At 38.4% G+C, this 22777-nt stretch overlaps 1 protein-coding gene across 1 annotated transcript in view; it reads right to left on the bottom strand.

Moving 5' to 3' along the window:
• Positions 1–648: 648 nt before the first annotated feature.
• TENM1 (teneurin transmembrane protein 1) overlaps positions 649–22777 on the bottom strand; it is a 231736-nt gene continuing 209607 nt past the window's right edge. Inside the window, exons 17-21 of the mRNA XM_019657906.1 lie at positions 13851–14147; positions 8329–8716; positions 5983–7203; positions 5276–5418; positions 649–3805 (exon numbers count right to left, since the gene is read on the bottom strand). Of these exons, the coding sequence (XP_019513451.1) occupies positions 3050–3805; positions 5276–5418; positions 5983–7203; positions 8329–8716; positions 13851–14147 (2805 nt within the window). The 3' untranslated portion in view covers positions 649–3049. The remainder of the gene's footprint in view (positions 3806–5275; positions 5419–5982; positions 7204–8328; positions 8717–13850; positions 14148–22777) is intronic.

Below are 22777 nucleotides of genomic sequence, written 5' to 3'. Positions count from 1 at the left end.
GGAAGTGATAAAGAGAACAATAATATTTCAAGGCAGTATTAAAACCACAGCTGTAAGTGATAAAAAGTGCATTTCCTGAATATATTATAAATATAACTTTAAGAAAGTAAAGACACAAACTAAATAAATATGTATCACAAACTAGAAATGCACAGTTCAAGGTAGTTACTATTAAGAAAAAGATTCAAGGGGCCGGCTGAGTGGCGCGGTGGTTAAGAACTCGCTTGGGATGCCAGAGGGCCCCGGTTCGGATCCCACATATGAGGGCCAGTGACACTGCCCTCTACAGCTAAGATGGTGAACAACAGCTCAACCTGGAGCTGGGCTGCCGTGGGTCGCCGGCGACGGCGTGGGCTGCAGCCCCCGTGGCAGTGGGTTGCCATGGGCTACCGTCTGTAGCCAGCAGCCAGCGTGAGCGGCCAGCAGCCAGCGTGAGCGGCCAGCAGCCGCAGTGAGCGGCCGTCCAGAAGCCGGCGACTGATCTGACTCGCCCGGGAAGAGCGCAATGATGGTGCCAACTTGGGCCAGTGAAGCAACGTCCTCCACAACTAGACTGAAGAACAACAACAAAAACACAAACGACAGCAACTTGTCTGTTCCCCTTCCCCCAATTCCCCAGCACTGTTCCCATCCCCCCAATTCCCCAATAAAAAAAGTCTTTAAAAAAAAAAAAGAAAAAGATTCAAATATTTGTTTCTAATGGATATTTAAAGAAGTTTGAAAATGATACATCATCAGTGAATTGCAAAACGTATAATAGCTTAAAATAGAAGCAAAATAGACTAATATTGACATTTTGCATTAGTGATAAAATACTTCATCACATTTATGAATGTGCTCTGTATATAGTTCACAAATAATTTTTTCATTAATTTAAAAGAACATCAGATGTTCTAGGAACTTAAGGTTCATTTTTAGGTTGATGTGGAGGTATCCAAATTTTCAACAAGTTTGTTAGTCATTTTAGAATCCCGTCCTGAATGCCATCCTGTACCATTAACACAGGCCTAATTCAGAAAAAAAAAAAGAAATCTACAATGATGATAGTAGCCTGGATTAGTCATCTCTTAAACTGGTGCACTTCCAATTAAAAATAAAAGAGATGAGTTCATTATGAATCCTTTCTCTCTCTCCTTCTCTCAATACATGTGTAAGAAGGTGGTAATCCCAACCTGAAGGTTTTGAAAATGAAATGTTTGGATACACCCTGTCCTACCGTCTGCTGGTCCTTGTCTTTCTTTCACTCTACTTTTTGTAGTAAGGAGCCAGACTCCTTAAAACCTTATCCTGAGCCTGGATTCTGACTTTGCATCTTTTCAAAGACACTGTCATCACAAGCAAAGTAATGACTCCACACTGCATTTAGGTAGTAGGTGGAAATAATCCAAACTGCAGCATTCCAACATAAATTCTCCTTCAGACATAGCAAATGTCCAGACTCTGTGATGAAGGTGGCTCAGGGGAATTTTCTAGAAAATTCATTACCACAAATGAAAACAAATGTAATTTATTTTCATTTGTGGTAACTTACAATTACACAGCATTTTATAAACTGTCTCTTCGTCACTGGGCACAAATCTCCCAGCTCACCAAGTCTTCTTTTACTACAGGATTCATAGAGATTCAGAAACTGCAGCTGATATTAATGCTAATCCTGCGCTTTTCCCAAATTTTAAATGATTGCAGAATAAAATCACCCTCCCTGGGAAACAGTTATCTTCCTAGGCAGGAGAGATGATTAAATCAAACTAAGTGGACAAAGACAGAGAATTAAAATAAGTAATCATATAAATTGTTTTGGTAAAAAATAGTCTGCCTCTCTACAATTAGTTGAAATGTTTTAGGTTGGAAAGGGCACGCTTAATTAAATTTCCTGACTATGGCTGGGAGATGTTCAATAGAGAATTGTACATTTGAAAGATAAATCAAAGTGGGGTGAAACAATGTAGAGCAACTACTGTGATGTTTAGTTTGGTCTACCCTTTGGTACTTTCTTTTTAACCTTAGTACTAGGTCTATTTTTTTAAGGTTTTGGCTCTTATGGTTCTGCAGTAGTAGTGAATGTAATTTATTGATATCCCAAACATGTAGGCATGCTAAAGCTTCCTTTTTTTGTACCAGAATCATACTTTGCAGTAAATTACCTCTTGTGTGCACAAAACCACTGGATTAGTGTATAAATGCTGAATCACTAATGTGAAACTATGACAAAAACACACCCTATATATAAATGAGAAATTCCTACCCAGGTTAATAAAAGCATTTACATGATGCCAATACAGCTGGACAATTTAGTAAAAAAATGTAGTCAAAACAGGTTGTGTGGGAGAAATTACAATGGCCAGCTGCCTTGGTATCATGTTCACACAAGCAAATAGTGGTAATTCGGTCTGGGTACCACACCCACAGAGAAACATGGTAGACAGAACCCAGCCACCACACGCCAAAACACAGCACAACAACATAGAATTTACTTTAACAAGCAAGGAGGAATAATCAGGAAGGAAGGGCAAATGGTTCTTGACTCTAGGAGAGGATGGCTGAGGACATTTTATACTTCTTTTTAAGTTTCCTATAACAAATCTGGAAAATGTGAAAGGGTTGGCAGTCTTTCAAAATGCAAGGTTCAGATCCTATTGCACCACCTTTCCAAATAGCCTGCAAGTTCTGCCAACAGTTAAATATGAAACTTTGTGTCCCGATAGAGATACAGAACGTTGGGTTTGTTTTTGTATACTTGAGCATAAATATGCATGGCTCAACAACTTTAAAGTGGTGCTTTCTGAAAACTTTTTGTTTTTACTGTTTTAATTTTACTTGTGTTACTTTGAACACTGGCACAGAGGAACTAAAAATCTCGGTCATTTCTTAAATAGTTTAAACAAACAATATTAAAATACCATCTTCCGTCACATTGAAAGGCAGTTGGATATGTTTTTCCTCCATATTTACATATACAGAGTTCTGATCTAGAAAACCAATACAATAAGCCATTTTTTGTTTTAAAAACAGGCAGTCTTTGGTGACGCAAAGGCAGATATTTTTTTTGTTACCTCTTGCCTATTTCGCTCTGTCTCATGAAGTGAATATTGTTGGCACTGTCAGAAAGTTCTAAATACTGCTCAACAGACAAAACAAAATACCCATCATAACCTTGTACCCTCCCAGTGCTCAAAAGCTGCTGCTTTTCCCCCTCTGTCCACGCCCGAATCCCCTCCTCCCCTTCTTGCAGCCTTCTTTGTTCCTTAGTCCAGGCCTGGGCTACCGCGCGCTGTCTGGCGATCTCCAACACGTGATTCTTCTCCTCTTCGACAGTTGTCCCATATCTGATGTTGAAGCAGAGAGCTCCATGCTGGAGCTGGATATCTGCAAACCGTCTAGTCCTCCCATTCAACACAGAAGTCATCTGGGACACAGTGACATTAACCCCATTCTCTAGAATCCGCCTCCCCCCAGTGTTACCGATGAGCACCAGGTCTTCCTCCAGAGACCCAAGCTTAATGAAATAGTGAGTGTCCCTCCCATCTATGGTAAAATGTAGGTTTTCCAGGTAGTGAGCATTATTGAGAATGGCAGCAAGCCGCCTGCTATCTTCATTGGCTACTCCTATGATGTCAGCTGTTACTATGCCATCCTTGATAGCAAATTTTATACCTTTTCCAAAAACAGAAGAAACAGCGGCAAACCTTGGTTGTTTCCCTCCTTCAAGGCACCGTTCATTATATCTGGGAGTCATAGGAAGTTGGTCCAAGGAAATGAAATTCCTGAGCTGTTTCTGAAGCTCACACTGAATACCCAAGATAGTCTAAGAAAGAAGAAAGGCACATTGCAAATGTAGCAGAAAATTTAGCATCTGTCTTATGCTTGGTGATTGTGGAAAGCAAAGGCTTCCAAGGTTGCTTCCCTCTCTCTCTAATTTGTTGGTTTGAGATTTAAAAACAAGCCAAATTTGGAATCTCTTCATCAGAGATTTGGAAAGAAAAGACTAACAGTTGACGTGATCAACTGGCATATATTCCTTGGTATCTTGGTGTGTTAAACATAGGGAAATTTGTTCAAACTTGATATTATAGACTCTCAGAGCTGGAAGACACTTCAAATTAAGTGGGTCCAGCTCCCCCAAAACAAAGACATTTCCTTTTTGCCAATTTAACTAACAACAACTAGCTGTTATGACTGTGTAGAGTAATACATTAGGCACAGGTATAAAGAGATGCATATGGCATCCTTCTTGCTTTCCAGCCGCTTATGGCCTTCTAAATATTGGCTTGTTGGAAAAGTCATGATGAATTTTTGAAACGAAAAACATAGAAAAAAATACATCTTGACTTTTCCAACAACCCAATAATAACAGCAAATCAGCAAGAAGTTCAACGATCTTTTTACGTGGACTTAAAATAAAAACTCTTTTTATTATAGAAATTCTCGAACATACTAAGAAATAGAGTGGAGAGGATAATGAACCTCCAAGTATCCATTACAAAGCTTCAGCAATTTTCAATATTTTGTTAAACATTTTTTAGGATTTTTAATTACAAAAAGCATTTACATATTATATGTAGTTACAAAAAGGGATAACCCTGTAGGACCTACTTAGAATTTCATTCCCCTTACAATTTTTTACACTTAAATTTCAAGCCCTCCCACCCAAATTTCAGTTTTACATTTTTGCACGCAGGTATTCTTATTTCTTTCAATTGAAAGAAAAAGTTCCTTCTTGTTTTCATTTGTACCTCATACTCCTAATGCAATCATTTGCTAAAACTTGAATGTTTTGGTATTCCTATTTTTCCAGAGATGTTATCCCTGTAATATTTATTATTGTTGTTTCATTGCTCATATGTACTTTTTCTTTATCAGAATTATTTAATTCTGTTATTTTCATGTTCTTAATGCATTATGCCCTAGATTATTTTGCAGCTGGAAATGTGATGTTATTCCTTTCTTTTAATGAAGAATTTTCTCCATATAGAATCCATAATTACCCTTCAAAGCCCATTTCAGAATTTTGAAAGTCTAGGTCCTCTTTCCTGTTGTTTGTCTACCCCAACAGTCATCAAGTCACATGATAGTCTTTCCTTTTCCAAAAGCTCCAATCCCTTGGTCCTTTCCTCGTGGGAGCTTTTTTCTACCTCCTCCTTTATCATGAACATTTTAATAAACATTGAAGGCAACTCAAAAATAAGTAAGCAAATATATATTAATACTATTTCATAGTGTTGGGTGCTTTTCTGTTTTTTTTCAGCTAAGTAGAGATAATAAAACTTTTACTAACCTTTCCAGGATCCCACTCTTGAGTTTTTGTCTGAAGCTGTAGAAGCTCATAAGTTAATTCCAAATTTTCTAATTCTGGTTTAGGAAATCCAGGTAGTACATTGTGTAACTGGAAACCAAATAGCTCCAACCAACTTCCAATGTCTGTGAGACACAAAATTTAAAAGAAAAAAATTTAAAGCCCATACTTTACAACTTTTGTAGTTTAAAAGATGCCTTTCATGCCTTCAATAGGTTTAGCCAATGGGAAATTAGGGATAAAACTCCCTCTTATATCACCCACTCTAAAGCATATGACTCTCTCTCTACAGGGAAACCTTTGGATGCTTGGATAATCACAAGGATAGTCTCATTTTACTGCACTGAATTGTTAACGTGATAGTAGTATGAAGGCTACACAGACTGTGATGTTAGATTTGTTTGATGCAACAGAATCCTGAATTTTTCTTTTATGAAATTATTTGTATAAGCTTTTAAGAGTGAAAACTACAAACAGAAAGCATAAAAGGGAAGAAAAATGCACTGGAATGCAAAAGATGCACAGTTTTGCTCACTCTAGAAGACTAAGGAAGAGAATGATTGCAGAACAACTTGTGGGCTAACTGTCAGGAAGAGGAAGCATATTTACAAAGACATTGAGATTATGTGATAAACACACCACTGAGTTATCTCTTTACTTTAGCGTAAAGTTTTATACTGTTTAAATACCTGTAGTGTACTTTGCAACATCTTGAATTTTGCCAACTGGGTAGTTATTTTCAAAGGAGTAGAGGTTGAATGGTTTAGGAAGGATGTTCAACTGTTTCCATATATGATGATTAGGTGTCGTCCATCTACCAGCAACAACATCATAATCCCTTTGCCCCAGGTGCACTAATTTAGTAAGGAAATCATAAAGTCCTCCATGAAAACCAATGATGACCTGAAAGTCAGGGTAAGTGTCATGATAGATATCTCCATAAGGTGTGTACAATATCTCTTTTATCACTTGACCTCGACTGCTGAACACAGCTAGCGGGGTGCCTGTATTATCACAGGCTACATAATATTCTTCACCACTGCTTAGCTCCATGGCAATAAGGTGACCTTGGAGATCATAATACAAGGATGTAATCTCTGAGCTTGTGTGGTTGTACAAATGAGTAACTCTTATGGGATTGGCAAGGTCTGCATAAAAGAACTGGAGGTGCTGCCGTAGGCTGGACTTACTGGCAACACGTCGCCCAAGCCCATCATAGTAATATTGCACACTCCAGCCAGAAGCCTTATTGTAGGCTTTCTGCAGCAGACCATTAGAATTATATTCAAAGATGTCATTTCCTCTCTGCTTCAGAAAGCCATCTTCATCCATTTTATACTGAATTTCTCCTAGCCTGGTGATGCGATCCCGGAGGTCATATCGGAGAGGAGTAAGACGAGCACTATTCCCATGGCTTAAGAGGTTGATGTTGCCATTCAGATCATAACTGTAACGCCATTGGGTTTTATCATTTACAGAAACAGTTTGAAGTTGCCCATCAGCATCGTATTCATAGAAGTATCTTGTTATATTGGCATCTACTCCTACTCTTATATCACATATTACCATACGGCCCATATTATCATATTGAATAGTCATCCAGTAGGCAATTGCCTTTAGGATTTCATATTGGACTTCAATAACTTGTCCATTGGCACTGAAAATCTTAGTGTGCTTCATCACTGTAGTAGTGATGACTTGATTTAAGTCGTAATTAATCACACTGAATTTTCCAAACTGCTCTGTTCTACCAGATACATCAATATATCGGTACAGGTCTATAGGCAAAGGGGTTTCATTTATCACAGCTTGCATGCTTGTGACACGGAAGTTGTTGTAGCTGTAGTCAAACCGAGCATTCACAAGACCTTCTTCACTGAATCGGAAAATCTGGCGTCCAATAAGAGGTCCTGAAGGAATCGAAATAAAAATAATGAGAACAAAACTAGATGCTTAATGTTAAGCAATCAGAAAGGTCTAGTGTTTTTTTCTTTAGTATTAATGCTTTTACTTCTAAATAAAATATTAGAGATTGTCCTGATATCTAATGCCTGGGCATATCATCTCATTATCTCATAGTATATATTCTCATAGTTGTGGTCACAAAATTTGAAAAAAAATACTGTATATTATAGTTATAGAATAATTTAATTATAGGAACTATAGAAGTAATAACCCATCCACTAGCTGAGGTGAGGACACTGATATTATGAATATGCTTTGTTTTTATAATCAGTGGCAAAAAAGCTTTCAATTCATTTAACCCATGCTACAAAGTCAGAGGATCATGTTTTGACAAAGTCCAGCATTCAAGTAACTGGATTTGGACATTTTATAAACTCCAAGAATGAAATATAATAAAAAGTTCTGACTTTTAAAGATAATTTGCTATCAACTGAGGCTTATAGAGGTTAGAAAGGGCTTGAGCTCATTTCAGTGAGACTCATATCTTTTTTTTAAACTGTATTGGGGAACAATGGGTTTTTTCGCAGAACAATGTGTTTTTTCCAGGACCCATCAGCTCCAAGTCAAGTTGTTGTCCTGCAATCTTAGTTGTGGAGGGTGCAGCTCAGCTCCAAGCCCAGTCGCCGTTTTTTTCAATCTAGTTGGGGCAGGGGGAGGGAAGGGGCGCAGCCCACCATCCCATGTGGGAGTTGAACTGGCAACTTTGTTGTTAAGAGCACTCGCTCCAACCAACTGAGCCATCCGGCTGCCCAAGTGAGACTCATATCTTGCAGCTGCAACTTTGGGACAATTTGGTGGTAGGTAGGAACAGGTACACAGTTAGACTAGGTACTTAGATCTCAACTTTCTTAAGAGCTGAGAAATGCACTGTATGTTTTTAAGGAATCAGCTTTTATGTAGCCTATAATATGTTTTTAATTATTAATGGAAGATACCTTGATAACTAAAGTGACAGTTTCTTGGATTCAGTGTCTATAGAGTAATGCTTCTATCTCAGACTGTGGGCAGCAAAAATCTCATGAGAAAACATGATATGATGTACACAACATCACCACCCTTTCACAACAAACCTGTTTGCCTGTATCTGATTGTGCAAATGAAGCCATCGTGCATCAGGTGTATTGTCTTAATCACTCCAGAAGACTCTTCATATGTTAATGTGACCTGAGTGGTATCATACAGAATCTCAGACAGTCTTGCTTGCTTGGTGTACTTGTATAAAACTCTGCGCCCTGTCCCTAGATGCAGGGTCTGTAGTAGTCGGCCATCTTGACTATAGTCCTGGATAAAAGAAGTGGTACTGTCTGGTGGGGTATAGATGTTCCGGTAGTAGCCCACTGAAAGCATGGTTTGTAAGCTGTGGCGCACCATACTAGGCATGGTGACTGAGAACAGACAATCCGATTGGTCATACTCAAAGATGTAACGGCGCTGGCTATGTAAGAGAAGCATCACGGACTGAAATGAGACAAAGGCAAAGTAGCATAACATGTACCACTGAAGTGGAGAAAATTATAATAAACAGAATACACATATATCCATTCCACAAATTTATCGAGCACTTGCCAGGTGTTGTGGTGCACCCTAGTAGATACAGTAGAGGTCAGTAGTGGTATCCATCCTCATGGAGCTTACAGTTTAATGTAGAAGAAAGATAAGTAACCAAGCCATTACAATATAGTGTGAAATGTGTTATGACAGGGGAAGTACAGGATGCTTTTGGGAGGCAGAGGAATAGCAGATAGTCCAGACTTAAAAGGTCAGGGAAGGCTTCTGGGATAAAGTGACATCTGAACTGAGACCAAAAGGATGACTAGGGGTTGGCCAAGTGGTGGGGAGGCAGGTGGAGTGGAGTAGGGAAAGAGTATTCCTGACAGAGGGCACAGCATTATCAGGGTCTGGGTAAGAAAGAGAGCATGGCTTTTTCAGAGAACGAGAGAAATTTTGTATGGCCAGAGCATGGGTATGTTAGGAGGGGGGTGGTGGTGAATGGCAAGAGATAAGGCCAGTTAGGTAGGTTAAGTCTAGGTCATAGTGGGTTTTCTAAGCCATGCTAAATAGTTTGCACTTAAACATGTTGGCAACAGGGAACTACTGAAAGCCAGGGTAAGGAAAGGGAGTTTGCACAGCTGGGAGAAATAATCAAGTCCAGAATTCAGAAAGGTTATTGTTGCTTCAGTATGGAGATGGATTGGAGTGTGGTAAATGGGGGGCAGGGCATGACATGTATTACGTTATAGTCACCAAAATGTATTTATTGACTTCACATAGTAGATGTCGTCCCAAAAAGTTGTATATTAAACATTATTATTATTGCTTTGCAATTCATGTTATAAACTATATTAGGGGATCATGCCATTAAAAGTGGAGAAGCTTCTGGTTATGCAAGCTCTCTCCCCAACCAAATCTGTATTTCAGAAACAGCTATTTGTTGAGGTGTAATGCCTTGCACGTATTAAATATTTCAATGATATTAGTTTATCTTATTTTAATATTAAATCTAGACATAAAAGGAGCACTGTTTTAGGGAGGACTCAATTCTATTTCTAATTGAAAAGTACTTAAATCTCATCTTCTAATAAAAATAAATTGCTCACCCTTGGAAATTCTGACATAATTCCTCAAGGGAATTTTACCCTTCCCTTCCTGAGAATTACCTTATCAAGCAGAAAGACTTAGTTGAGCTTTATTTTCTGAAATTTCTGTTATGAAAACAATAGGTATCTTTTTATTTTCTAAATATAAATTACATAAGTACTGAATATGAATTATAGAAACACATATAATGTACATTTAAATCTTCGTAATTGCATATCCTCCCTGCCCTCTGAGAATTATTGATTTTGAATTGAATGTCAGTACTGTGAAGTCAAAGTCAGCATTTATTTGCTCATTCACTCATCCTTTCTTTTTTACCAAGTACTCTGCTGCGGGACACACAGCTGCAGGTGCAAACCCTGTCACCTCAACACCTCTGGACAACCTGCAGCTCTGAAAACCCTACTGAACTGAGGGCAGGAGACTTGGCACTCCTGTGTATGCATGAGGACACAAAAGGAGAACCTCCTCCTTGACCAAAGGCATAACTCAACAGAACCTCGTGGGAATTGGTGGAAAATGCCTTTATGTTAACCTCTATGCTGAATGTCACATTTCCCAGCAACTTTCCACTATCTTCTGTCAAATGGCCATGAAAAGCTGACATCTGTCACCTGATGCAGGCCAGGGACAATCATCATATGCTTCCCACACATTATCTAGTACCATCCTTGCCAAACATTTATAGCACATCGCCGTTGTGTTCTCTCCCCTGCTCTCATACTCCATGCTGCAGTCAACCACTGCCTGACCCTGTTCCTAGGCGGTGCTGATGCTGCACTGTCTTGAAAATTCTGTAGTCTGTTTTAAAGGTTCCTTCCAATGGTAAGAATGTGGATGACCTGATTAGGAATCTTGTGAATGTAACCGTTGTATTGCCAGAATACCATTTAGCCCTCACTTGGCTGCTTTTTCACATTGGGTGGGCATTATTATGTGTTTGTTTCAAAAACAATGCTTATGGGTCCATCCAAAACCCACCGTGCTGCTACAGGATAAAAAGCTATTTCTTATTAGTCCATACAATAGAGTGGAAGACATTTTTTTAAAAATCGATTGTGAGATCACTGTAAAGAAGAAAAAACGAACAATTGTGACTGTATACTCATTTGAACAAGAATAGACATGGTAAAAATTTGAAAAGTTAAAGCATTCCAATGACCACCAGATGGCAGTGTGGTGCCACCTGAAAGCTCAAGCCTAAGGTGCATGCACTCTGTACCCCCAGGCTGCCTTTGAAATTTCAGCCTCAAAGAGGCAATTTTGTATAAATGTATCAGACTAAAGCACCTTATTAAATTGTTATAAAATATATTTAAATACATTTTTAAAATAAAGTTCTTAAGAATGATTTTAGGAAACTGGAAGATTTACATTTACTGTAATACAAAACTTAACCCCACAAGCCTTCAAAATACAATTAATTCAGAGAAGTCTCATAAATCAGGATAGAGAATTAATAGCCACATAGAGAAAACTCAAGAAACAATAATTGATTTTTTTAATAGAGAAGAGATCATTTAAGCAACTGCAGCTATTACCCAAGTAATTATTTTTCTCCTAATGGCTACAAACCATTGTGCATGAAAATGATACGTGTAACTTTCACTTTAGAGGAAGTCAAACAATTTTTGCGAAATTTCTACACTTTAAGGTAAAATACCTGCTGTTGCTTTTTAATATATTATGGTATAGGGGTGGCAAGCAAATTTACAGAGGTAATACCAGACGTATTTTGAGGTATAAAAGGTATACATTTTAAAGCTTGAGAATTCTTTTTTTTAAAAGATTTTATTGGGGAATTGGGGAAGGGGAAAAGTTTTGGGGACTTGGGGAAGGGGAACAGCCAAGTTGTTGTCCTTCAGTCTTAGTTTTGAAGAGCGCAGCTAGCTCAGCTCCAAGTCCAGTCACTATCCTGCAGCCTGTCGGCAGCTCACGGCCACTCAGCTCAAGGTGCCGTGCTCAATCTTAGTTGCGGGTGGGCATAGCCCACCATCCCATGCAGGAGTCAAACTGGCAACCTTGTTTTCAGGAGCACATGCTCTTACCATCTGAGCCATCCTGCCACCTGTTGGCAGCTCAGTGGCAGCTCAGCTCTGGCGCAGCTCACTGGCCCATATGGGAATCGAACAGGAGATCCTGTTGCTCAGAGCTCGTTCTCTTAACCAACTGAGCCAGTTGGCTGGCCCCCAAAGTTTGAGAATTCTTACTTTAAAATACTACAAGAGTCAGCCTCTTTGTTCTTGCTCTGACCCAGACACTTGAAAAAATATGCCAGCAAAGGCCATGTTAAAGAGAAGACTGAAATAAGCTGAGGAATACACAGAACCTCATCACTTCACTGGAAAAGTTACATGTAAATTGGATTTGGCAAATTCAATCTTCTTTCCCTTTTTTTTCTGGAATCACAATTTCAAAGATGTTTAATTTCCTCCCATCTTTCCCCTCCCCTCCCCTCCTTCCTTCTTTTTGTTCTTTCCTGTTTTAATTTATCTTCAAGTATCAGTAATTGCTAGCAGTTAAGTCATTTAAGTTCTCGGCCTGAAAATAAATACTATAATGTGCTATATTTAAATGGAAAGAAACTGACTTTTATTGAATGACTAGATGTGCTGAGAGCTTTATGTTATTTCATTTAGTCATCACATTTATTCAGTGAATTAGTTGTCTAACTGGTAATAATAATGTTATTAAAATCAATCTCATGATAAAAGATTTTTGGAAAGAACCATTCCATATTTATGTGTTTTGAGATTATAAACTTGATCGATTTATTCAGCAGAAAAGAACTCATGGTGGGTAGAGCAGAGGACTCCCTCCTTTACCCTGGCTCCCAAGTGGGGTCTGCTTTATCACCTAGGCATTTCCAACTTGGCAAATTTCCCAGTGACTGGCTGAGAAATACTACAATAGTTTTATAATGACATACAATACAACCACTGGCACACTTAAAAAAGGAGAAAACTTTGGGGGGGGTATATCAGAAAGGCTTGGCATTGTTGGGTGAAAATAGTGAAATTTTGCCAAGTGAGCTATGAGCTTCTATGACTTTTCTAAGAACTTCTAGAAGTTACCTTGGAATGATTACTCTTGACTTCCCAATGGAAAGCATTTTTCAGTTTCCCCAGAAATTAATTCAGGACTGATAAATTCATTTGATAGATAGATTTGGGAAACAAGAGACACTATCTTAGGTCATTAGAAAGTGAGAGTCAGATAGAGATCAATTTCTCTTATTGTCCTCTGCTACTGATCTGGCCAGAAACTATTTTGGTGTGTGGAACCTGATATTTGACAAATGGTTTTGGTGGAACGATTAAAGTCCTTGTCTATTCCTAACAGACAAAGGCTACAAATTCCCATTACAGATGCTACCGGAGACTCATTGCACACAAAGGACTATTACCAATAAGTCCCGCTGCCGCCATTCCCTCAGACTGATTATTGTGAAAATTGGCTTTCAAGTGTATACTACTAAAATTTCACTGGCTATCCTAACAAAATTAGAAATCCTTATCCTCTGTTTAAGAGGCCTTTCTCCAGAGCTGAGATACATTAACACACAATTTTATAATGTGTCTACCCATTTTACCTCAGTATGAGCTTTCATAATAATAAAGATACCTTTTCAAGAGCATGAACAAATATGCCTAAATGAGGAGAAAGCTAAGCCATTATCTTGACTTCAGTTTGAAGTACCTGGCAGAGTGTGGTGTTAGAAAATTTTTTCAGCTGAAAAACAGCTTATTTTTATAGGATATATCTGTATCTATATCTATAACAAATATATATATATATTTATTATATTTATTATAATATATATATATATATATATTTGTTATTGGTCGGTTGGTTGGTTGGTTACTTCTACACAGCAGAACACCCAGAACACAGACTTTTCTCCCACAGGTCCTCCCCAAGTTGGGTACTTAGGGTCACTTTCAATATCCTCAGTCAGAAATTCAGAGCCAGCTTATTTTCCCTACATACTTACCTTTTCTAAGTAGGTATAGCTCCAAATTTTCCCATCAGCCCAAGTTCTTGAAATTATTTTTCCACTTTGGTCATATTCCATTTTTTCATTCCACATCCCTCTTTGAAGAAATGTCACCAGTCCCGAAGAAGAATATGTGATATTCACTTCATTATATCTGCTTACGGGAGACCATAGGACAGGTCTCCCAGTTTGGTCATAAAGAATTTGAAGGGTGAATTTCCGATGGTCATCATAGATCTTTCCTGTGTGAGTTATATGATCAAAATCTATAGAGAGCAGGTTTCTGTTATGGGCCTACAAAAAAAAAGATATGAAATACATTTTAAGCACTGCCTTGGCTCCCCCTATGTAGTGCATTCACAATCACAAAGTTTTTTCTGATTCTCCGACAATGGGTCTCTCTTGCCTTTGAATCCACATGACTTTTACCTTCCTCAGATGATACTTATCTTTATTCTCCCACCAGACTGTACAATCCTGGAGGGTTGGGGTTATGTCTCAACTCCTGGCATGTGCTAGATACTCAGTATAAGGTTATTGATTGTTTTCTCCCAACTCAAGCCTCACGGGTACTGACACAGTTTTCATTTATGTGAGTCAGATGCCTACTAAGGAGCAGAACTTCCTTCTCCCCTTTTTTCCCTTTTTACCAGTGAAGTGTCTAGAACATATAATGGTGAACTATTTACACAATTAAAAATTAGAAAAAAGGAATATAGTGACCAGCCTCTAATTTATACAGATTCACTTCTTTGGCTTCCTTGTTCATCTGGGCTCAGAGGTACACTACTTCACATCTATCACAGGGGAACATAGAAACTCAGGTTGTCCCCTAGTGATGGAACCCCATTCAGCAATATTTTCAGAGACCAGTAGGTAAATATGGTAGGTGTTGGTAGGTCCCACAGTATTTGTAAGGGTGGTGCTACTAAATGAGGTTAAAGCACAGAATTCAATTTTGACATCAAGTTTACAAATAAACTTGGAAGATTTGCACCCTCCAATGTGAATCACTCCTAATGGTTTGCTGCACTTCATTCCATTTATCCAACTTTTTTTTTGCATAATCTGTGTCCATAAATTTAAAGAAGACAACTAGAATTGTACTTAAAATTTTATGTCCTATTTTTTCAGTTAATGTTTTATCTTGAGCATTCCTCATGTTATTAAATATTTTTAAAATGTGCATTTTAATGGTTGCATAATATCTTCCTACATAATCAACATTTATTTATTATTTCTCTTATTGTTGGCAACTAGAGTTTTTGTTTTTCTTTTGTATTTCTCATTTGTTGAACACTTTTATAAATACATATATCCTTAGTACAGAACACTATAAGTGAAATTACTGGAGCAAATGATAAGAACATACTAATGACTCCTGATGCAACTTGAGATATTACTTTATAGTGCACATAAATGGTTGTACAAATTTATGATACCATTAACTAGTAGTGGGAGGGTCTATCTCATTCCATTCTTATCAGCATTGAGTATTATCATTGTTGGTAAACTTTCCCCACTATGAGAGTGGGAAAATAGTATGTTACTATGGTTTAAATTTGCATGTATTTGATTACTAGTGAAAATGAACTCCTTTTAATGTTTATTGGCCATATGAATGTCTTGTATGAATTGTCTGGTCATGACATTGGCCCATTTTTCCATTGGGGTGTGTCACTTTGCTTTCCAAAACCTCTTTTGCTTTCAGTTTCTTCATCAACCAGCTGAGGCTAATTATATTTGTCCTTAATTTTGAGCTTCTGCAAAAATAGAATCTAGCAAATGTTCTGTGCCATGGGTTCTATCCAGAAGACTAGCGATTAGATACTCAAATTATTTAGAAGGAAGTGCTCTTAGTTTCAGGGATAGGTTTCATTTAAGTAATAGAGCCACAGATTGGAAATCATGACACTTTAAACCATCTGTAGCCAATGCATGCAATGTTGTAAGGCATACATATATAGTAACCTGCTGTTGTCATCTAAAAGGTGATAGAGAAGCACATATTTTCTGTCTGTTGATATGCAGGGCTTGGAAACCTATATGAAACCAGGTGTTCTTTCTTCAACTACCTTTCCTGTGGTTTTATAGCCACATATCTCCAACCACAATACCGTTCATTTACAATAGCTATAAAATATCCATGTACTTCCAGAGATGGTTGTAACAGTTACAACTTATGTTATAATGATAGTTAAAGAGCCAAAGTAACAAGTGATTTTCAGTTCAACTAAAGTTGTGGTTTTATTTGTCTGACAGATTAAGTTTACAACTCAAGAACACATTTCTTAATAAAGCCATTACAGCTACACAAGCAGAGATTACTTTTTAAAATCCACTACAAAGCAAGCAAAGGATAACTCTGCTTGAAATTCTTACTCTGCCTGTCAAAACTTTGGCAACCATACTTCTCTGTTTCTGGAGAATGCACTCTGATATTCAGATGTTGCTGAAACACTAGTTTCAAAGTCAGATTTGGAAGATAATGTAAAATTTGGCTAAGAGCTGAAAGGGGATGAAGGAATTGAAGATGCAGAGTCCACTCCCCCACTCCCCGTCTCTTGTGGAAACCACATGTGGGAAAGCTAGGAAGAAGGCTTTTCCAGGTGAGGTCTCCCACCTCCTTCTTGAGTACTTATGTGCCTCCAGTCGCTGTGGCAGGAATCTGAACTAGGCTGATTGCCTCAGACTGCTGGGGTCATGAGCAAGTTTGGGGAAGATCCATGTTCATACAAGTGCTTGTTTTTCCTGAAAGACAATAATAAGCCTTGATCTAAGTGTGGGCTGTTCATCTTTATTTACACTCTTCCTCTGAACAGCTTACACCAGTCTTTGCCCCAGAAAAGAGAGGGGCAAAGAAAGGGTTGAAATTTTGGAATAGCCCCAAGTTAAAAAGGGTGTTTTTGGACAGGTTGCACATTGAACAAGATCTTTGAGTTTGGAAAATGGTTAGCTGTACATTGGGGTAAGAAATCTGGACTTGATAATTTTTAATAGGGGAAGAAATATCTGTTCTTTAATACATCTTTTGGTTTCCTTTAAGTTTTTTCAGCTTTGCTAAGGAGAAGTAAGCAGAAGGGATTGCTTTTTGTTCATACTTGGACCAGAAAGGAAAGAGGAGAGACTGTGCCTTGGGGATCCATGGATTGTGTTGTCAGCAGAAATCAAAGTGTCTGTGAAATGCGGTTACAGGAAGAAGCTCCAAATAAAAGTATTATTTGGCTCCGCCCTGAGCCTTTTCTGGCTCTTTCCTAAGAGTTTGTTCCAATTGCTTTTCAGCCCTTCCAATTTGAGACTCATTCAATTAGTAGGATGAAGATATATTAGGTTGGTCTATAGGCAACTGCTGATATTTGTTTTGGGCCTATGTATTAAATTGGTTTTTCTCCCGTTAATCTGGTTTTGTGTCAATTTTATTATTAGTCCAGCCATAAGAACTTAAAAAGGGTAGAGGGGAAGAATTCTCCCCCTCCAGACACAATATACATAATAAGAACTCTGAATGTTAGCTGCTGTAATTATGATTAAAGATAATAATAGATTACATAGTCCACATCCCTCATTTTATAGATGGGAAAATCCTGCAAAATTATGGGCATACCCATCCTTCCTCAAAATGTTACTCATTCTTCTGAAGGGGAGCAGAATTTGCTATCCCAAAATAATGTCTCTTTGGCATAAGGATTATTATAGGCTGATTATTTTTAAGAAACAGCAAACATAGGAAAAGCTCTGAAAATTGAGTACAAGGTACCCTTTGGTGAGAACAATTTACATGTATAAGGGAAATCTCCATTTGTAAAGGTTTCTCCCTCTCTGTACCAGGAAGAGGAGGATGACTTTAATCTCTAGAAACTCTTATAGATGGAGAAGGCAGCAACCTAAATCTGCATAACAACCACACTCATTTACTGTGCTTTTCCTGATAATCTCTCATAACTGCTCCCCCCATAGCTTATTTTATTGTTAGCTGGAGATAGTATTTAAAGTGTTGGCTAGAAGAATAACTTAATTTTCCTTGGAACCTCCCATGTATACAGGAGGTATACACCAGTCTCCAGGCGATTCCTTAGGGGTAGATGCACTGTTACTTAGGACTGAGAAGCACAGACATATTTTTTTAAAAGGTTAATCTATCTGCAAGCAGGATCCTTATCTAAAATTCCACAAAATGCATCCTTCCAGCAAAACTAGGGAGAAGGAAGTTAAGACAGTGTGAAGTAAATGTGAACTTCAACTCTGAGTAGTCTGCAGCTGAGTGCCCTGTCACAGCAAAGGCGTTTTCTGAGAATGGAGAGAGATGCTGTAATCCTCTTGGCTGCCTCCCAAATTCCCCATCATTTGTCAGCCCGAGATCCTTTGTTTCATCTGGGCTTGTTTCCCCTTTCAGAGCTCAGATCATGTATGAATATTCACATGTTGCCTTTAAAAACCCACCTACCCCATACTCAGTTATCTGTGAATAGAAAAGAAAATCAATTCTGAGGGTTTTAGTTTGGTGTTTCTTTCATTTTGCTTATAAACACATAATCGTCTGACTTGATTTTATGACTCTGTAATGGTAGGCTTCATATATATATATATATATATATATATGTAATTTTTATAATTCTTAATAAATACATACGTATGTATTTAGATAAAGGAGGCCGCAGTTCTGAAGTTTTGCTGTAACCTCACATCTCAGTCTGCAAAATCGTATAAAGGGCTCTGGCTTCCAATGTTGGGATAAGTCTCATATAACAGTAAGATAGGAAAATTATAGGCAGTCAGGGAAATGGCCAAGGTAGAGGGAATCAGGGTGAAAACCATAACAAAAGCCAGAAGAAATAATTTTAATAGCTGACTGATAGGTTTAAGTCACAGGACCCCACCAGAATGACAAACTTGGGAGGGAAATTCCATCGGGAGAAAGAAATGATTCAGTCCAAAGTCTTGAGGTACTTGAGGACATCAGAGAGGCTTATTCTGTACATATATGCTTATAAATGGGTCACTGCATATTTGGCCCAGGAAGAGAAAAAGTTACATCTCATGTATCGTTAGTTTATTCCTTGAAAGCTATCAGAAGAGAAGGGGCACCCTCTGTGAAATAATAAAGTCAGGAGGGAAAGATAATTTCCCTTGTCAAAACTAGATCCACACCTACCTTTTTGGATCATATTCATTCCATTAAATTGGATATGCCTAACCTGGGGAAATTGACACAGCAGTATAAACAAAAATACATGAGGATGGGGAGAACTGGTAAGAATGAATCACTTAAATAGCCTCTTCCCTCCCTCTGCACTTTCCCTGCCTAGAGGCCAGCCAGTTGTCCTGCAACACCCACACTTTTCAGTACATTAGAGTTTGATTATTTGTTTCTTTTCATAACAACTGAAACAAGGAATCCTGTCCTGCTAAGGTGGCTCCACTGAGTGGGGCAATAATTTGTAGATTAATTATTTTAAGGAGTAAGGCAGCACAGCACGATATAGTGGAAAGCGTTCTGTGCTAGGCAAAGACCTGCATTTTAGTCTGGTTCTGATCCTTAATAGCTGTTTGACTTTGGGCAAATCACTTAACCTTTCTGGGCCTTATTTTCTGTATCTGTAAATTAGGAATAACAAAAATTGATGGTTGGGCCGGCCGAGTGACATGTTAGTTAAGAGCTGGCTTGGGACGCCAGCTCTGAGCAGCAGGGCCCCAGTTCGAATCCCACATGAGGGTCAGTGACACTGCCCTCTACAGCTAAGATGGTGAACAGCAGCTCGACCTGGAGCTGGGCTGCTGTGAGTCGCCGGCGATGGCATAGACTGCAGTAGAGCTGCAGTGGGTTGCCATAAGCTACCGTGAGAGGTCGGCAGCCAGCATGAGCGGCTGGCAGCTGGTGTGAGCTGCCAAGAGCCTCCATGAGCGGCCGTCCAGAGGCCGGCGACCAATTTGCCTCATCCTGGAAGAGTGCAATGGTAATACTAACATGGGCCAGTGAAGCAACGTCCTCCACAACTAGACTGAAGAACATAAAAAGGACAGCAACTTGTCTGTTCCCCTCCCCCAATTCCCCAATAAAACCTTTAAAAAAAATTGATGGTTGTGGTGACCAAATAAAATTCTGGCTCTGAAAGAAAGCATTTTGTGAACTCCAAGGCAGTAAACATAAGTATAGGATTGTTGTTGTTATATTTCTAAGGACATGCACAGTAACACCACCTCGTCAGTAAGACGCTCCATTTTCCAGTCCCAGGACCTCAGGAAGCATCCTAGGTGTCACATCAAGGAGAAGGCCCTGAATTTGTTGCCCTAACATGTCATTCAAAAAATCTTCTTAACTCCACAACAGGATGGGAAATGGGCCAACTATAAATAGTATTAAGTAAACAACACTTTACTTCTTAACTCTAAAGAGCCCCAAAATGTTTAACGACAATTAGCTTCTCAACATTAAGAACAACTTGGGATATGAGGTATAAATTACAGTTTCTAGTCTCTCTTCATTATCTGTGCATATGGAGGGGAGAAAACAGGGTGGGTTATCACAGAATGTGAAAAATCCAAAAGTCACATAGCATAGGATGGATTATCCTAAAATATGGAAAATCCCAGTCACATAGTGTATGATTTGGTTCCTAATGTTTTATCAAGGCTATAAGTTGGGGGCGTTACGAAGAGATCACTTATTTGATAAAATATTTCTGTTTTGAATCCATGAGCTTGGTAAGCCATATGTAGATAATTCTTACTTTTCTCTAGTACAACATCTTTATTTCACAGGTGAAGAAAATAAAGGCATTTCTTAAGACAGTTGTAAAACTGGGTATCAAAACAAGATCATCTAACTTCCCCATCCAGGATTCATCTGAGGAGATGCCATTTCTAGAACTCTGATAGAAACCCTCACTGCTGCCCACACAGAGAAGTCTGGCTATTTGAATTGGTTCAACTTTTCAATTTGGTGGCATATCTGGTAAATATTCTGTTAGAGACCAGTCAATAGAATCAAAACATACAAATTGACTTGTGCATGTAGAAAACCTTAGTGACTGTTCAGAAAAACATGCACTGAAGTCTGTGTCTTAGTGTCACCAATAGAACTGATTGAAAAGTGAGTACTGTTGTTAAAAAGATTATACATCACAACCAAGTAGGGTTCATCCCAAGGGCACAAGGATGGTTCAACATATGCAAATTGATAAGTGTGATGTACCAGATAAACAAAATAAAGGACAAAAATCATATGATTATATCAATAGATGCAGAAAAAATTTTGACAAGATACAACATTCATTTATGATTAAACCACTTAATAAAATGGGTATAGAAGAAAAATACCTTAGTTTAATAAAGGCCATATATGACAAACCCTTAGCTAACATAAAGGTTAATGGTAAAAAACTGAAGCCTTTTGCTGTATGTTCAGGAACATGACAGGGCTGTCCCCTATCACCTCTGCTTTTCAACAGAGTATTGGAAGTCCTAACCAGAGCAATCAGGCAAGAGAAAGAAATAAAAGGCATCCAAATAGGGAATGAAGAATTTAAACTGTCACTTTTTGCAGATGACATGATGATATATATAGAAAACCCTACACACTCCATCACAAAGCTATTAGAAATAATAAATGAACACAGTAAAGTGGCCTGTTACAAAATCAACATACAAAAGTCCATTTCGTTCCTTTATACTAACAATGAAATCTCAGAAAAAGAAATAAAAAATAATTATTTTTGCAATTGCAAGAAAAATAATAAAATAGCTAGGAATAAACTTAACCAAGGATATGAAAGAACCATACAGTGAAAACGATAAGACATTTTTAAAAGAGATTGAAGAAGACACAAAGTAATGGAAAGGCATTTCATGTTCATGAATTGGAAGAATAAGCATAGTTAAAATGACCATATCACCCAAAACAATATACAGATTTAATGCAATCCCCATCAAAATCCCAGGGGCATTTTTTAAAGAAATAGAACAAAAATTCATCAGATTTATATGGAACCACAAAAGACCCCAAATAGCCAAAGCAACCCACAAAAAAAAAAGCAATATTGGAGGTATCACACTTCTGACTTCAACTTGTACTACAGGGCAACAATAATCAAAACAGTATGGTACTGGCAGAAAAACAGACACACAGAGAAATAGAATAGAATTGAGAACCCAGAAATAAATCCACTTAAACATGGACAGATAATTTTCGACAAAGAAGAGACAGCCTCTTCATAAATGGTTGTGGGAGAATTGGAAAGCTACATGCAAAAGAATGAAACCAGACTGCTATCTGTTACCATGTACCAAAATTAACTCAAAATGGATCAAAGACCTAAACATAAGACCTGAAACAATAAACTGCATAGAAGAAAACATAGGTACTAAACTTATGGACCTTGGGTTCAAAGAGCATTTTATGAATTTGAACTCAAAGGCAAGGGAAGTGAAAGCTAAATTAAATAATTTGGTCTATATCAAACTAAAAAGCTTCTGAGGGACTTCCGGTAAGATGGCAGAATAGATGGACGCTGTGCCAACTGCCTCCCAGGATCACACCAAAATTACAAATAATTTATAGAACATTCAACCTTGGAAGTCCCCTGAACACTAGATGAACAGAACCCTTAAGTGAAGGATTTAAAGGAGAGGCCATGTTGCGCTGGCCGAGTGGCGCATTGGTTAAGATTTGGCTTGGGACACCAGTTCTGAGCAGCAGGGCCCTGGTTCAGATTCGACATTAGGGCCAGTGATGCTATGGTCTCTACAGCTAAGATGGTGAACAACAGCTCGACCTGGAGCTGGGTTGCCTTGTGTCGCCAGCTATGGTGTAGGCTGCAGTGGAGCTGCAGTGGGCTGCCATGAGATACCATGAGTGGCTGGCAGCAAGCGAGAGCAGCTGGCAGATGGTATGAGCTGCCAAGAGCTGCCGTGAGCGGCCATCCAGA

This window comes from Hipposideros armiger, unplaced genomic scaffold (genome assembly GCF_001890085.2).
Source record: "Hipposideros armiger isolate ML-2016 unplaced genomic scaffold, ASM189008v1 scaffold_281, whole genome shotgun sequence".
Taxonomy (NCBI): domain Eukaryota; kingdom Metazoa; phylum Chordata; class Mammalia; order Chiroptera; family Hipposideridae; genus Hipposideros; species Hipposideros armiger.
The sequence above is the reverse complement of the archived record's forward strand: the minus strand, read 5'-3'. Positions and strand labels throughout refer to the sequence as shown.